The 16,930-nt window shown below is 37.5% G+C and overlaps 1 protein-coding gene across 2 annotated transcripts in view; it reads left to right on the top strand.

Annotated features, from left to right (window-relative positions):
- The window catches only part of ATP10B (ATPase phospholipid transporting 10B (putative)), a 56,497-nt gene that overhangs the window by 26,202 nt on the left and 13,365 nt on the right, over nt 1-16,930 (top strand). For both annotated transcript variants that reach the window (XM_081939294.1, XM_081939293.1), the window contains exons 7-13: nt 3,053-3,305; nt 4,446-4,675; nt 6,637-6,816; nt 9,790-10,390; nt 11,335-11,441; nt 14,608-14,734; nt 15,988-16,172. In XM_081939294.1, coding sequence (XP_081795420.1) covers nt 3,053-3,305; nt 4,446-4,675; nt 6,637-6,816; nt 9,790-10,390; nt 11,335-11,441; nt 14,608-14,734; nt 15,988-16,172 — 1,683 coding nt within the window. The remainder of the gene's footprint in view (nt 1-3,052; nt 3,306-4,445; nt 4,676-6,636; nt 6,817-9,789; nt 10,391-11,334; nt 11,442-14,607; nt 14,735-15,987; nt 16,173-16,930) is intronic.

Here is a 16,930-nt window from a genome sequence, read left to right as displayed (position 1 = left end):
TCTGTCATGCAGAAGGAAGTTACTGTAGTATAAAAACTAGGAAAGAAAACTGATCTTGACTCAGGGTTAAAAGTTAAAGCAGCTCACAAAATGTGAAGTTGGGTATCAGGCTGAGGTTGCCATACTATATAACCTAAATCATTGCTACTTTATCTATCTGAATTTTACTTCTTGTCCCAACCTGAACATTTGTTTGTATGAGTAACAGTAGGATTTATGTCTATTGCAAATAGAGTTAAAGAAAGAAATTTCAATTAGAAGATCTATCCAGAATTCTAAATGTACCCAGGAGATTGTAAATTCTTATTTTCAACTAATGAAACAGGTTCCTGAGGATGCCAGACTTTTCATAGTGAGTGTTAGACAAGGTCTAGGAGCTGCAAGAAATTAGTCATGAGAGAGAGGGGAGAGGGAGGGAGGGAGAGAAAGAGAGAGAGAGATCAGGCAGGCAGGCAGACATTGGACCTCACACAATATCAACATTGCATATTGATTAGAGAGCATTGTTATCAGCATGAGTGTGAGAAAATACTGGAATATGACTCTTAAAGCAGCCATAATATTCATTCTTGTAAATGTTCTAAAAGGTTGTGGGAATCTCCAGAATATTTATGAAAAGTACAATACAATACAATAGTAGAGTTGGAAGGAACCTTGGAGGTCTTCTAGTCCAACCTCCTGCCTAGGCAGGAAATCCTATACCGTTTCAGACAGATGGCTATCCAACATCTTCTTAAAGACTTCCAGTGTTAGGGCATTCACAACTTCTGGAGGCAAGCTGTTCCACTGATTAATTGTTCTAACAGTCAGGAAATTTCTCCTCAGTTCTAAGTTGCTTCTCTCCTTGATTAGTTTCCACCCATTGCTTCTTTTTCTACCCTCAGCTGCTTTGGAGAATAGTTTGACTCCCTCTTCTTTGTGGCAACCCCTGAGATATTGGAACACAGCTATCATGTCTCCCCTAGTCCTTCTTTCTCTTAAACTAAACATACCCAGTTCCTGCAACCGTTCTTCATATGTTTTAGTCTCCAGTCCCCTAATCATCTTTGTTGCTCTTTTCTGCACTCTCTCCAGAGTCTCCACATCTTTTCTACATCGTGGCAACCAGAACTGAATGCAGTATTACAAGTGTGGCCTTACCAAGACATTATAAAGTGGTATTAACACCTGATCTTGATTCTATCCCTCTATTTATGCAGCCTAGAACTGTGTTGGCCTTTTTGGCAGCTGCTGCACACTGCTGGCTCATATTTAATTGGTTGTCCACTAGGACTCCAAGATCCCTTTTACAGTTGCTACTACTGAGCAAGGTACCATCTATACTGTACCTGTACATTCCGTTTTTGTTGCCTAAATGTAGAACCTTACTCTTTTCACCATTGAATTTCATTTTATTAGATAGTGCCCAATGTTCAAGTTTGTCAAGATCCTTCTGTATCTTAAGCCTATCTTCTGGAGTGTTAGCTATTCCTGCCAGCTTAGTGTCATCTGCAAATTTGATGAGTTCCCCATTTATTCCCTCATCCAAATCATTGATGAAGAGGTTGAAGAGTACTGGGCCTAAAACAGAGCCTTGGGGTACTCCACTGCATACTTCCCTCCATGTAGATGCAGTTCCATTGAGGACTACACATTGAGTGCCGTTGGTCAGTCAGTTACGAATCCATCTGGTGGTGATGCTGTCTAACCCACATTCTTCTACTTTATCTAGTTATGGTCTACCTTATCAAATGCCTTACTGAAGTCCAAGTAAACTATATCGATGGCATTCCTCTGGTCCACTAATTTTGTCACATTATCAAAGAATTCAATAAGATTAGTCTGGCATGATCTGTTTTTGACAAACCCATGTTGGCTTTTGGCTATTACTTTGTTTGCTTCTAGGTGTTCGCAAATTCATTGCTTGATTATTTTTTCCAAAATCTTTCCTGGTATTGAGGTCAGGCTGATAGGTCTGTAGTTTCCTGGATCTATTTTTTCCCTTTTTTTGAAGATGGGAACCACATCAGCTCTTTTCCAGTCCTCTGGTAGTTCCCCGGTGCTCCAAGATCTCTGAAAGATATAGTTCAGTGGTTCTGAGATCTCGTCTGCCAGTTCCTTCAGAACCCTGGGGTGTAATCCATCCAGTCCTGGTGATTTGAACTCATGTAGAGTAGATAGGTGCTCACTTACCATTTTCTTCCCTATTTCAATTTGTGTTCCTAATCTGATTTTTGTGATGCTGTTTTTGATAGGTTGGACTGTTTTATCCCTTTGTGTAAAGACAGATGCAAAACATGAGTTAAATAGATCTGCTTTCTCCCTATTGCTTGTCACCTTCTTGACACTTTCTCCTAGCAATGGATCAATTGTTTCCTTAACTTTTTTCTTGTTTGTCCCAGTGATTGCAAAGAAATGGGGAGAAAATGACCTCACTGGAAAATTCTGAGCAGAAATATATTTACAAAGTGCTTCAATTTTAGAGTAAAAATAGTAGACTTAATCCAATATAAATCCATATTATCATACATTACAACTTTCCAGAAAAATCCCATTGTAATCTATTATTAGATATTCTTAGTATAACTATATAGGGTCATGATATTTTCATTTATTATACTTGAACGTCACTCTTTTAAAAAGGTTCTTGTAGGGACTAGCAGAAAAGTTAAAAACAGCAACTGTAAAAACAAAAATATAATTACAATGTACCATTAAATCTGAAATCTGAAAGTTAAATCTAAAAACAATATCAAGCAGAAAGTAAAAACCAAGTGCTAAAACAGCTATAAATATTACAGTAATAATTTCCCAGCCATGGGAAATAAATGCCATTATTTTCCTGATCTCTGTAGAGCTCCAGGATGGCTGAGAAAGAGGCACCGAGATGGTGGGTACTCTGTAGATTTGCCCCAACTCTGAAGGCCAATAAAGACTTCAGAGTAAGACATAGGTGATACTATGGAAATCTCTGTGGAGACTTCTTGTAGCAGTCATTGTTAATGTCAAGAAAAGAAACAGAAAATTATCCAGCAAAAGAATTTCTAACATGCTGAGAAATGTTTTCTTTCAGATCTTAATTCCGATCTCCCTCTATATATCGATTGAACTAATCAAGTTGGGCCAAGTCTTCTTAATTCATAATGATATTGACTTGTATAATGAAGAGCAAGATTTGCCCATACAATGCCGAGCACTCAATATCACTGAAGACTTGGGACAAGTTCAGTATGTCTTCTCTGACAAAACAGGGACTCTGACGGAGAACAAAATGGTATTTCGAAGATGTACAATTAATGGGAAAGAATTTTCACATCAGGAAAATGGTAAGGTTTGTGTGCTTGCTCTTAAGTGTTAAATTAATCTGAATGTGAAAACTGCTGGAGGAGAAAGAAATTCACTTCAAATATGAAATACAAATGTCCTGCAGCTTAGTCCTTTCTTGGAAGTTGAGAAGGAAATAGACTACAGGATATGTTGTATGCACATAGACAGGACTATACCATATGTGCATTTATACACAGAGGTCACAAAGTAAACCCTTTGTGATTCCAGTCCCTTATACACAGAAGGATGCAGAAGGGTATTTTGAGAAGGATGCTGGCTATTTGCACCTCTGTGAAAACAAAGAGCTTATATGGGGAGAAGCTGAACCAAGATCAGCTTCAGCTTTAAACAAATATAAGATATCCATTCAGCATTTATTTTGGAAATGTGAGGGTACTTCACCTCAGCTCTGGGGATTTCCCAAGTTTTTGCTTCGCTACTATTCCCTGCAAGAGAAGCCATTGGATACCTCAACTTCACCCCCATCCCAAGGAACAGCAGTGAAGACATTCACAAAGCAGTGCAAAAGTGCAGCAAACTTTGTGAAAAATAAAGTCCTAGCTGTAAGGAAGTGCCCTCAAACAGCCCATTGTAAAGGAAGGAGTGGCAGAACCTGAGAATGGAATTAAAAGCCTAAAATCTCTACATAGATACAAGCAACCTAAGTCCAACCCCTCTTGAATTCCAATCATCCTTATCTAACTCCTAGATTGTATGCAAGAGATCTGAATTCCTAGTGGTTGTAATCATTAGTTGAGCCTATTCCTGTGCATAGGCATGAGTAGCAATAAATCAGTTTAATTAGACCTTATGTGTGATCTTTTGCGTCTGACTCCCATTCCCCTTAAGGCTTGATTCCTGTCCCACAGGTGACTTCCTCAGGTGACTGCCTCTCCCCCATTGTTTCTGTCTGCCCCACCAGAACCAATAGAAGGGGCACCTTTCTCAGGACTTTGAAGGGGTAAACACGGTGATCTCTTTTATTCCACTAAGACTCATGTGGAGTAGATTGAAGACTATAACTGGTTTAAAGTCAACTAGTGAGCCTTGCGATGTGTGTGGACTTGATGCTGGGTCTTCCGAGCTCAAATCCAACATTTTAACCACTACATTGTCTTGGTTCTTTTTGTCTCTCATAGCTAAGCGGTTGGATTCATACAAGGAAATCAATTCAGAGAATGAAAACTGGAAGAAACATTTGAGCCTCCCTTCCAAAGTTGGAGAAATAACCACAGTAACACAGAGAAACAATGTGAGGCCTTTGCAAAGATGTCATAGTGCTCGGCCCCATTTTCAAGGACACACAAGAAATAAATATCAGGGTCTCTGGGGAATTGCTCCATCTCAGGTGGCATTTAGTAGCACCCTTGTAAGTATGACCTTTCACTTCTTTAAATTATAAAACCTTGCTCCTACAGCTGGTTTAGGGGGAAAAATCTCAGTTGCAACTATAAGAAAAAGAGGAAATATTGAGGTGTTCAATAGGTGCCAGTCACCAGGCAAAATTTGCTCTGAGATCCTATGATTATGTATACATATTTGAAGTAAACATTTTGGATTAGTAATATGCTATGTGCGGGATATGTTTTGTCTTATTTGAGAGAGTCAAATTTTCTCCCCTCTGACCTTTTAAAATTAATTTGTATTGCTTTTTAAAAAAAAATAACAGAAAAATTAAAACAGAACTGAAGCCAGATAGTTACATTGTAAATACATAGGGAAACTACATATAAAAAGAGGTTGAAATTTAAAAATGCATTTTTTCCCTGCTGTTTTTTTCCCTCTCTGATAATAAGAGGTTATAGTTGAGACTTCAGACCAAAGCACATTCCTACAGCACATTGAGCCCTAGTGAGCAATAACATAAAGTAAATTTCGGCTTTACAAAGAAGACAAACCTAGCCTCAAATTCTTAGAGGTATAACAGCAATTTCTTTTTTAAAGATCTATATCAAGAATAATAATCAGTCAGGAATAATAAGCAGGTAAAAAGAATAAGTAGCAATTTAGCATGCCAAGAAGGCACAGGAGTTAAAGGTTAGTAAAATGACACCTTCAAATATCTGTCTCTTAAGACCATTGACAAGAAATCAAGCAAGTAGCTACATTACATGGGCAAAATTGTATGTGAGCGCTTTCTTAAAATATTAGGCAAAAATCAGGCAAATGATCCAGAGAGGCAAATGCAAATAAGAAGAACCATGTACATCAATTGGTATCAGTCTAAGCAGATTATTGTTCTCCTGATGCAAATGTGCTTTCTGGCTTATTACAAAAGAATTACATATAAATATGGAGCAGTGAGAGCAAGCATGATCAACATGCTGACTGTTCTTAGTTAGTCTCTGCCTTTACACTTGAAGGAAACCCTTACATCTTTCTTGAACCAGCCCCCATTCCTTCCCAGCTTGGAGCCAGCAGTATTTAGCAAAATGTCTTCGGCATCCAGAAAATGATATCCAATCCTTCCAAAAGCAAGATGCAAAGAAGTTGGCCTACGGACTCCTTGGTGCTCTCTGAGCTTGTTTGTTTTTCTTGCAGATGTATTATTACCAAACTAGGTAACATCATCAGGTTGGTAATGAAACATTTGCGAGGAAACAACCTAGCACCAAGGACTCCGTAGTTCAACCCTGAGCTATAAATATTCTCTTCTACATGTTGACCTATAATGCAGATGCAGGTAATAATTTTAAATACTATGTCATACTTTTGAAAAAGCCATTTCTTGGGCATCTTGGGCAGAGATAGGCATGGCAAGGTCTGATGTCTTTCCCAAAGGAGAATGGAGCAGTATTTTTGAGGGTATGTTTTTCGCAGTTTAGGAAACTTGGCAGTTATTGATAATAAGCTAATTCTGATGTTTTGTGCATCTATTTCCCCCAAAAGCAGAGATGATAAAGAATCACAGTTCAGGCTGTTCACCACTGAATTTAAGAGCACAATCCTAAGAAAATTAGAGGGCCACATGTGGTAGCAATAGCAGTAAGACTTTGCAGACCTCTCTAAGCAGTTTACAGAGTCAGCATATTGCCCCCAACAATCTCGGTCCTCGTTTAACGACCTTGGAAGAATGGAAATCTATGTGTTATTGACCCCTGTTGAAACTGACACATGACATATATTGGACAAAGGTTTTATATGTGTGTGTGTTGGTGTATATGTTCGGCAACAGAAGTAAGCTGATCTGTTGCCTTTGTGCTTGGATTGGTATCGTTCTGTACAAACACAGTGTTCTTGAAATTTTTACAACACCCAGCGTAAGATGTTATTTTTCACACAATCCTAATGCTCCAAATGTCTGCTTTAACTGAATAATATGCATTTCAGGAGAAAGATGTGACCCCTGACAACAAGCTGCTGATGAAAATGAAGAACCTCTCGTGCCCACCAGAATCTTTGAAATCCTTTACTGCTGGAGAAACCACGTCTTCCATCACAGACTTCTTTCTTGCTCTGACCCTTTGCAACACAGTAGTGGTATCTACAGCAACTGAACCAAGGCAAAGGGTAACCTTTCACTTTGACTGCCTTGCTAGTTGAGGAAGAATGTTCTATCTATTCAATGTAATAGTTGAAAGCATATGGCAACCACTCTCAAGCAGGCTAGAAAGAAATATTACTTTATAATAAGGGAGAATATTTCCCTACTTTTGACCTTCAGTAATCCTAGTTAATGTCCAGAATTCCCTACCATTTTGTGTGAATGAACTTAATCAATATCCCACCGAAAGGAGATAGAAAGGGCAAGTAAAAAAAATAATTCACTGTACAGAAACAAGTTTCAAGCAATTCCTTTATCAAGGACAATACAAAATAATAACATATGAATACTTCATACAATTTTATTCATATAAAAAAATACACAATAGAGAAAATAGAAGACTGACATTCAACAGAATATATTGTTGGAATCTTCAACAAAAGAAACAACTTTTGAGATGGATGAACCAATTCTGTTTATTTATTTTTCCTCTAAATCTTTGGGAAAAAATGAGTATCAAAAAATCTGGATCAAATCCAAAGTACATCCATTTGCAGAAATGAAAAGCATCCACTTTTAAGAAGAAAAAGGTGAAACTAATTAAATTTACATTTTTAAAAAGCATCAGTTTCTTTCATTACTTTTTTATGATTTATATTCTCATGTTTAAAAATGAACTCACAGATTCTCAAAAAGGTTCTTTCAGAAAAAGAGTCCCCAAAGCCTAAGTATTTTTTCTCTACTAAATTATGAAGGATAAAGTCAGAGAAATAGGTTTATTTTAAATAGTACATTTAAGCTACCTGTGCTTATCAGTTAAAATATGCCAATTAAGCAAACTTACTCTGAGAAATAACAGCCAATGTTAATGCGGATCTTTTCTTCTGTGAAAAAAAGAAATCCTTTACTATTGGAGAAACTCTGTTCCTAAAGGGAAACTAATGTATTTAGAAGGGACGCAGTGGCATCCCTTCTTGTTGATCAAAAAGGTCGGCAGTTCGGCAGTTTGAATCCCTAGCGATGCATAATGGAGTGAGCTCCTGTTACTTGTCCCAGCTAGAGTTAGGAACGACTAGAGCATATGTGCAAGGTGAACCTTTACCTTTACCTTAATATATTTAGCTAAACTGAATAATAACCTGAGGATATATTATATTTCTTCATTATAACAGAAATATTAATTTATTAATTGACCTGGTCAAAATTGTTTTAGTTATTCATTTATATTTCATATTTCTTAACTGCCCATCTCCCTCAGTGAATCACTTGGCTTCATCCTCAGCCGAAACCAGAACTTGTATCGACTGAAGACCATAACATATTTGTTGGGGTGAAAGCTATTTGTAAGGGTTTAAGGGGAAATTATGCCCCAAATGAGGATAAAGTAGTGTGCTATAAAGATCTTATGGAGAGTGTAATAAAAATTTATCTTGTTTTTTTAATATAAGTTGTAATAAAATTTAGGGTTAGACTACAATATGACTTAATTTTATACAACACAACTCCGTTTCTTTTTTTAGTTTCTGCTAAAATAAATTCTTCACACAAGTTTTATAACTTTTTTTTTCCATGTGTGGCTTGTGGAAAAATTATATCTTGTTTTTCAAATGATCTTTTCTCTTTTGAGAAATATTTGCTCCATTTAAATTCCACATTAAGTGTTTGTAATCCATAATCAACCTCAAAATTTAGAAGAATCAATATGTGTAGCACCTAGTTTGGTATTATCCCTTTCAGTTTCTTATTGTACCTGCTGAAGGTTTTGAGTACTCTCATCTGAGCACTCTCATTTGAAACATTTCCAATTCCTCTTTAATTTTTTTCTAAAAGTTCCTTCACTTTCTTATTGCAATTTTCCTGTACATCCCATCTTGAAACTCACTTATTTTGCAGAACTATTATTTTATGCACTCATAACAGTCCTTATGGTTGAGCACAGAAATATAATGCTCAGCTTTCTTCCTCCACCTCCCCTACCTGCTAAACGTTTAACTCAGCAAAACCCAATAAAAGGAATTTTAGAACATCATGAAGAAACTCTACAATATTAACAAGATGCTACCCATGAATAAGATAAACTTGGGAATGTTGTTTGGGAGACTTAATCATATTTTATATACACACTTTTCCTTGCAGAGTTTTTTTTAAATAATCTTCTCCATAAACTTACGTAGAAACTGAGTGTAATTAATACCCAAATGAACAACGTGAAGCTGAAATGCAGTAAAATAGGTTGACATACATCTCTATCTTTAATTAATTCTGCCATTTACAGTGAATAGGAGCTTCATTTTTTTAAAAAAAAATCTGTCTTTCTACACAATAAGAAAAAACATCATCTTTATGCAGAACAGGAGTAGGCCATTTTTCAGCCTGGAACCACACTGTGATTTCTTGCCCAAACTAAGATCCACAAAGTGCACAATAATGTTGTCACATCATAGCAAGCAAGACCAAGACTCCCCCTTGGTTTGTGCATTCATAGAGGGGGAAGTGGGTTAAGAGGCAAAACTGGTATTGTAAATAAACCAAGCAGATGATTAAAGAAACATTTTAATTGCTTAACCACCATAGACGAGAAAAAAAAGCACACTCATTTGAGAGTTGGGGATTTTTCTGAGTTTTAAGAAACATACTTTTTCCCTTAAACCATTTATAGAGCTTAAATCACTGAAAGAATACACAGAAATTTCACTTGCATCCATTCTGTCTCAATCATTTAAAAGGTGCTATATATCCTAGGAAATATTCTGTAATGGGCTTATAAATATCTCAATTCCTAAACTGTTCGTGTAAAGCTTTGGTTTTTATCTACATAAGGAAGCCAACAAAATCCCCCTTATCGAGATGTCCAATTAATGAGCCCCTAAGTTTGAGTAATGGCATTACTTGGCACCTTCTCCATGTTTCCTCTGTTAATGTGAAATGGTCCAATTTCATATTAGCTGTGCTGCAGAATGTTTGCTTTAATTAATCCCAATTCCCTCTTTTCTCTTAAGGTTACAACACCATCACTGATGAAGCAGTCAGGACTCTCCCTGGAGAAAATTCACCAGCTGTTCCAGTGGCTGAAGTTGGCAAGCCTCAGCCAGACATCGGTTCAATCAAGTTCAGACTTAGGAGAGAGTATTAACACAGAGAGCAGCACTGCCTCTGCGGAATCAAAAATGAAAGATGAATGTCCTACTCAAAGCTGTTCCAGCTTAACAGATGATGAGAGTCTTAGAAGGGAGTCCTTCAGTGAGAATGACCTCTGTGGGGTTTCGGATCCCTCTCCAAATGAGAGGAGCTTTGCAGGCAGAAACCATGGGCCTTTGCAGGGAGAAATTTGTTATGAGGCAGAAAGCCCAGACGAAGCAGCTCTAGTCCACGCAGCCCATGCCTACCAGTTTACATTAGTCTCCAGAACGCCTGAACAAGTGACTGTAAGGCTGCCGGAAGGGACTCTTCTGACCTTTGACCTCTTGTTCACCTTGGGTTTTGATTCCAGCAGGAAGAGGATGTCGGTGGTAGTAAGGCATCCCCTCACCAAAGAAATCATAGTCTATACCAAAGGGGCAGACTCCGCCATAATGGATGTATTGGAAGACCCTACCAAAGGTACAGAACTAATGAACTAGGAGGAAGGCATACCATGTTCCCCTGAAAATAAGACAGGGTCTTATTTTCTTTTGACCCCCGAAATAAGCACTTGGCCTTATTTTCAGGGAGGTCTTATTATTTTTGAGGTGCAGGAGGCGTCGAGCGTGGTCACCTCATGGCTGCTGCTGCGTTGCAATATTTTCGGGGAGGGCTTATTATCAGACGAGAGCTTATTTTAGCGCATGCGCTCAAAAGCCCAATTGGGCTTATTATCTGGGGAGATATTATTTTCAGGAAAAGAGGGTACTTTTGATTGTTGGACAGTATCTTCAAGATGTATAGGCTTCAGTTTGCAGCAGAAACAATACACTTAGAAACCTTAGTAGTGAAAATGAGAGCAAGGATGTTGATTTACGTAATTAGAAAGGATATTGAACAGACTAATTAAGAAAGCCTGTATCCTTTCTAATTATTAATGTAGACATTAATTTGTTTTTATGAGCACTGTATTAAAATGGTAAAAAAATGACCATAGTGATTCTCTAATAGGAGAAGATACACAAACTGGTAATTAACAGTAAACTCTAAATAATAGAAATCACATTGTAGGGCAGGGGTAAGAAATCCCATGATTGGGGAGCTTTGTGGCTACTACTTCAGCAGCCCTAGCTAAAATGTACAATGGTGAAAATTGCTTCAGTAGCATCTTAAAAGCCTTCAGTTGCCCAGGTTAGATGTAATTGATAAGGACCAAGTTGACTCTGTTCATGTATAAAGTAAAATCAAGCATCACATGTGGGTAATACTTAAATCTTGACAGAAAAGAAAGACCAATGCCCACGAGGATTTTTTTTTTGTTGTGCGTCAAAAAAATGTCTTAGTTTTGGGCTGCAGAAGGGTACTTAAGAGGGTACTTCTTAAATCTGTGGTGAGAATCAGCAGATTTCCTTTGTGTTTCACAGCTAGTGTGGCCACAGGAAAAAGAATAAGAAGAGTGAGAACACAAACACAAAAACATTTAGATTGGTATGCACATGACGGTCTGAGAACTCTATGCATAGCAAAGAAGGTAATTCTTTTTTTAATGGTAATAATAGCAATAATAATTGCAATCACTTCAGTAAATGGCTTGTTTTGACACTTTGAGCCAGTTCCCCAATGGCAAATGCTTTGTTACCCAGATTAATTTCCTACGGTTCTTACTGCCCTCTCATCTGAATCATCTTAAAATGAAGCTAAAGGAAAGCAATACTCTAATCCAGTCTTTTGACATCTGTTCTTCCTATTACTAACTTTTGAATATCAGAAACATTTGCAATCAAACAGAGCTTCTCTGTTGTTTCTTGAAACATTTGGTACTCCGGCTAGGCTGGTTAATCGTAGTGTAAATTACAACCTGTGGTTTTTATCCTGCTTTAGTTTAGAATAAGCATCAAAGCCTGCATAAACATTTCTGGACTGCTCCAAAGAAAATAATATGTGAATTACAGTTTTTGGCTGATGGTCAGAAAAACGTTTGGAAGGTATTGTTCTCAGTAGCACTGAGTGTTAGCTTGAAATATTAGGAAAATTACTTTCATTTTGGAACCCTTACCTGATAGGAGAAAGAAACAGCAGAAATGACCTGAAGACATGCAGCAACTGATTGGCAAAATTCACCTGCTTTTAACTCCAAATCCATTTTTCCTCTTTATAGTATGCACAAGTTGGTATGCAAAACAATGCAATAAATATATATTTTTCCAGAAGGAAAAACATGCAGCACCATTTGCTCTTACAGCAGCTGGAAAATTAAACATCTATGTGAATAAAACTATATTTGTCCGACAGTGGAAAGATGTTAAAGAAGGGACAAAGCTGGGTACATCGGAATTTTTGGAAGAGAGATCTTTTGCATTCTTCCCTCTGATAATAACAGAACAGAACTTCCCCAGAGGATCTTAAAGCCTGAGTAAGGTCATGTGGGAGACTTTTTTTTCTTCTTTCAAACTGCCTGATCCCACATGGTGGAAAGCTTTATAGGGGATAACTAGCACTTTGAACTGTGGCCAGAAACAGCTTGGAAATCAATAATGCTCTTGCAGTAAGGGAGATGTGCCCACTAAAACTGAAGGTCAATTGCCTGCCTGCAGCATTTTATGCCAATCAAAGTTTCTGAATCATTTTCAAAGGTTAGTTCGTTGCGATTGTGTTAATGGCTGCTCCTATATGATATAATGAAGACATTTATCATCATCTAACATCTCCAGGAATAGGTGCAGTTGGCACCCTAGCTGTAGCTGTGCAAATGCACTCAGGGCCAAATTGTGAGTAAAAAGAATCACAGTTCCTTCCAACACAGATGGAATCCCTGATCCCAATCTGTTTTAGACAGGAACATTTTCAATTCATTTGGATTAAGCTTCTATTTGTTGTTCCCTCGTGTAATCCTTTATTGACAGTAGTAGGTATTAAATAGCCTTCTTGGATTTAGGTAGGAAAGACATACAGAATTACAACTCATCAGGATTTGGCAGCATCAGATGTCAATAATGTGAACAAGGCTTCCATAAATTTTAGGAGCGTTTTAAATAATGATGGAGAAAATGAAATTCCAAAGAAAACTATTATCACCTTCTGGTAACATCTTCTAGATCAGGGGTTCTCAACCTTCCCAATGCCGCGACCCTTTAATACAGTTCCTCATGTTGTATGACCCCCAACCATAAAATTGGTGTCTCGGTTCCTAAGACCATCGAAAATATGTGTTTTCCGATGGTCTTAGGCGACCCCTGTGAAAGGGTCATTCGACCCCCAAAGGGGTCCCGACCCACAGGTTGAGAACCACTGTTCTAGATAGTCCTCTATCATCATACACCAGTTCTCCAAGTCCCATTCTATACCAGAGAGAGACTTTGGAAGAACATCTTAATAATAAATATTAAATGCTATAATATTAGTACCATAAGTATTAAAATCATCTAGCACTCCAGCAAAACAAAAGAGACATTTCCACTGTCTGGTTTTTGGTACGTATCATCTGCCAAAGTGATACCAAACTCTGTCAATAACATTTGCAGTAATGTAATTAAGATATGAAGCTTTTTATTATTATTTCATTGTACACATTATGGTTTTCTTGCTCAACTGATACTATCTCATTGCTGCAGAATATAAATACCAAAAGGCAGAGCTCCTGCACTTTGTTATTAAACAGGGTAAAACTTCAGATTTATGTGAGTGGTGAGCAACAGCAATAGCATTTAGACTTACCAGTATATAATGCTTCACAGTGTTTTACAGCCCTTTCTAAGCGGTTTAGAGTCAGCATATTTCCCCCAACAATCTGGGTCCTCATTTTACTGACCTCGAAAGGATGGAAGACTGAATCAATCTTGAGCCGGTGAGACTCGAACTGCCAAACTGCTGGCTGCCGGCAGTCAGTAGATGTAGCCTACAGTACTGCATTCTTTCTAACCACTGCGCCATCACAGCTCACAATAGTTTTGAAGAATGCTCTATGCCATCTCACCGAACTTGGATGCCATTTATGAGTTGGGAGCCCCTCAGACTCAATGGAGGATGCTATTCCATTATCAATGCTGAAATAATTCTGTTCTTAGTCTTGTTCGTGGACTTTGGCAGGATGTCCAGGGTTTTATTTCAGACAGCATATTCTTAGGCTTGCTTTGATCATGATTCAAAGTACAAGACTTCATCTCTGCTTTATTCAGTGAGAATCCTTGGATGTCATCTCATATAAATGCCTCTGAGGACAGAATAAAGCTTCAAATTCTTCTCTGTCAGCTCAGATACTGGAATTCACAAACCGTAGTTCATCTCTTAAATCACAGTTTCTCCTACTGAAAATGCTTTATTTTCCTTCACTAGAATTTTCCTGTATTCCCAGAATTCTTATTAAAATAAAACATAGCTGTATCTGCTTCAAAATTAACTCAATTTTTAGGACATAATACTTCATCAAATCTATTACTTCAGGCTGTGTGTTTGTAATATTGCATACTTTGTGCTCAGTTGTCAAAATACTATTAATTGCTACCTGACTCTATTTGTATTTGTGAAGTAACACTACCCTAACTTTTATAACCCATCATAGTTAGTGATAATGTATTAGAATTGCAGTTGGTAACAACAAATGTTCTAACGACTGAATCAGACTAGAGTTGTTGATCTCCACCAACCTAATGACAGGCATTTAGTATTTTCACTTACATGTCGACTTTACACCATGACAGATTTTAAGTGAAGAGGAATTTCGAAAATGGCTCAACTTTCATCATGAGGCAGAAATAGCTATTGACAACAAAGATGAACTTTTAATGGAAGCAGCACAACATCTGGAAAGTAAACTCACCTTATTAGGTATCTTGAAGTATTTATTCATTCTAGCCTAATTAATCTGATAGTCATGATTACTAATAAATCAGTATCTCAATTCAGGTTTAAAATGAGTGTTACCTGGTTCTGAGTCAAGAGTAGCCAATGTACCACCTGCTTGGGCAGTGGGGTTGGACTAGATGACCTACAAAGTCCCTTTCAACTTTGTTAATCTGTAAACTGTAACCTGCCAGTTGCACCTCAGAAACCCAAAACATGAAATGACATCATTTAGTTGTACACTACAGCACATATGTCTTATATGTCATATCTTCTGAGCACTGATGTAGACAATTTTGCTTCATTATGTTCTATGTTTGTGTCCTATGAAGACCTCTTTGCACCAATCTGGACTCCTATAAACCTCAGCTGTCAGTCACAGCTTAGCTATCCAGGTTTTATGTGATAGTTTGTATTCAATATGTAATAGTTAAAATTTCCAATAACGTTAGATTGATCCCAGTAGGAAAGTTGTTATTACTCTTTCAGTAATTATTTTCAATGTTCATTTAGCAGAGTTATTTTAATTCTGGAACATCTCAAACCAGGGAATAGGGTTTTCTACGTTTTGCATTGAAACAATAGATAACCTGTTTAGTGAATGGTTTTTGGTTAAACAGGTCAGCTTTCCATTAGTTTTTCTTTTATTCTTATGTAAGTTTTGACCTTTTAAGCTCATCTTCCAGAAGATAATGAAAAGCTAAAACAAATGTTCTTGTGCAATCCTATGCCTCATTGCTCCAGCAGTGGTGCACGTGTATATGTGTATAATAAATGTATCCCAACCCCATAGTACATACAGAGCATACAGAACTTTTGTTATATTTTACAATAATTGCTCTGCAAAACGTTTAGAATATAAACCATCTTTTTCATTCCTACAATTGGCATACAAACCATTTTGCATAAGCCAATTGTAGGAATGAAAAAAAATGGTTTATATTCTAAAGTCCTAAAGAAGAATCTCTTAATCACAACTGTTTTGCAGAGCAATTATTGTAAAATATAACAAAAGTTAAATGTGGGGTATGGGCTGCTTTATCACATGGCAATTGTTTCCTAATTATTCCTAATGAATGGCATAGAGCCTAGTTACTTGAGGGATCACCTGTCTCTCATCATATCTGCCTGGCCGTGCTCTGATTTCCATCGATTAAATACTGCCATTTACCTAGATCCCAGAAGTGTGCCTTCCCTGTGGCAGCAATCAATAATGCTAATTATTTCCTTTTCACAAGGAGCAACAGGGATTGAAGACCGGTTGCAAGAAGGCGTGCCTGATACCATTGCTGCCTTCAAAGAAGCTGGAATCCAAACATGGGTATTAACTGGAGATAAGCAGGAAACAGCTGTCAACATTGCCTATTCTTGCAAACTTCTAGACCAAAGAGACACTGTCTTTACCATTAATACGGAAAGCAAGGTAGGTCCTAATGGCCAGCAGGGAGAATATGCCATGATAGGTAAATAATTTCTCATGCAAAAGTTTTTCAGAACAGGCTTGAATTGTGGAGGGGAGAAAAGAACTGAATCCAATGGTGTATTCTCACGGGTTCCCAAATGGGGAGACCCTCCCCATATGTATTCAAAATCTGTTCCAGCTTCATAGTAGATTTTTTTTATTAAGAATTTAATAATTTTACAAATATTTCCCCTTCCCCTTCCCTCCCTCCACCCCAACCCTACCCCTCCTCCAACCTTCCCTCCCCCCAACCTCCCAGAGCAAAATACAGGGTATAAACATTTAACAATCATACACTAACATAAGCTAACTAACTATAGCATCCTACCTCCTCTTGTACTTTAACTCCCCTTTTATTAAACTAACTTTAGATAAATTGTAACATTCCTTGTTCATTCATAAGCTAATTGGAATTTCTTAGTCCGATATTTATTTTGAATGTAGTCAATCCATCTTTTCCATTCCAGCTTGTGTTTCTCATCTGAATAATCCTTCAAATATGCTGAGATTTTGGCCATCTCTGCTACGTTTACTACTTTTAATGTCCATTCTTGAATAGTAGGCAATTCTTCCTTCTTCCAGTACTGCGCCACCTTCATAGTAGATTTTGAAGATGTGGGAAGTGGTTGGGAGAGATGCGGAGAATTCTCATTATATGAATCAATATACCTGCTTCTGTACTATACCATTGGATTCCATCCGTGCTTTTAGAAGCAGTC

This window comes from Natrix helvetica (assembly GCF_964273705.1).
Source record: "Natrix helvetica genome assembly, chromosome: 1".
Classification (NCBI taxonomy): Eukaryota; Metazoa; Chordata; class Lepidosauria; order Squamata; family Natricidae; genus Natrix; species Natrix helvetica.
This window is presented reverse-complemented; position numbering and strand designations above follow the sequence as displayed.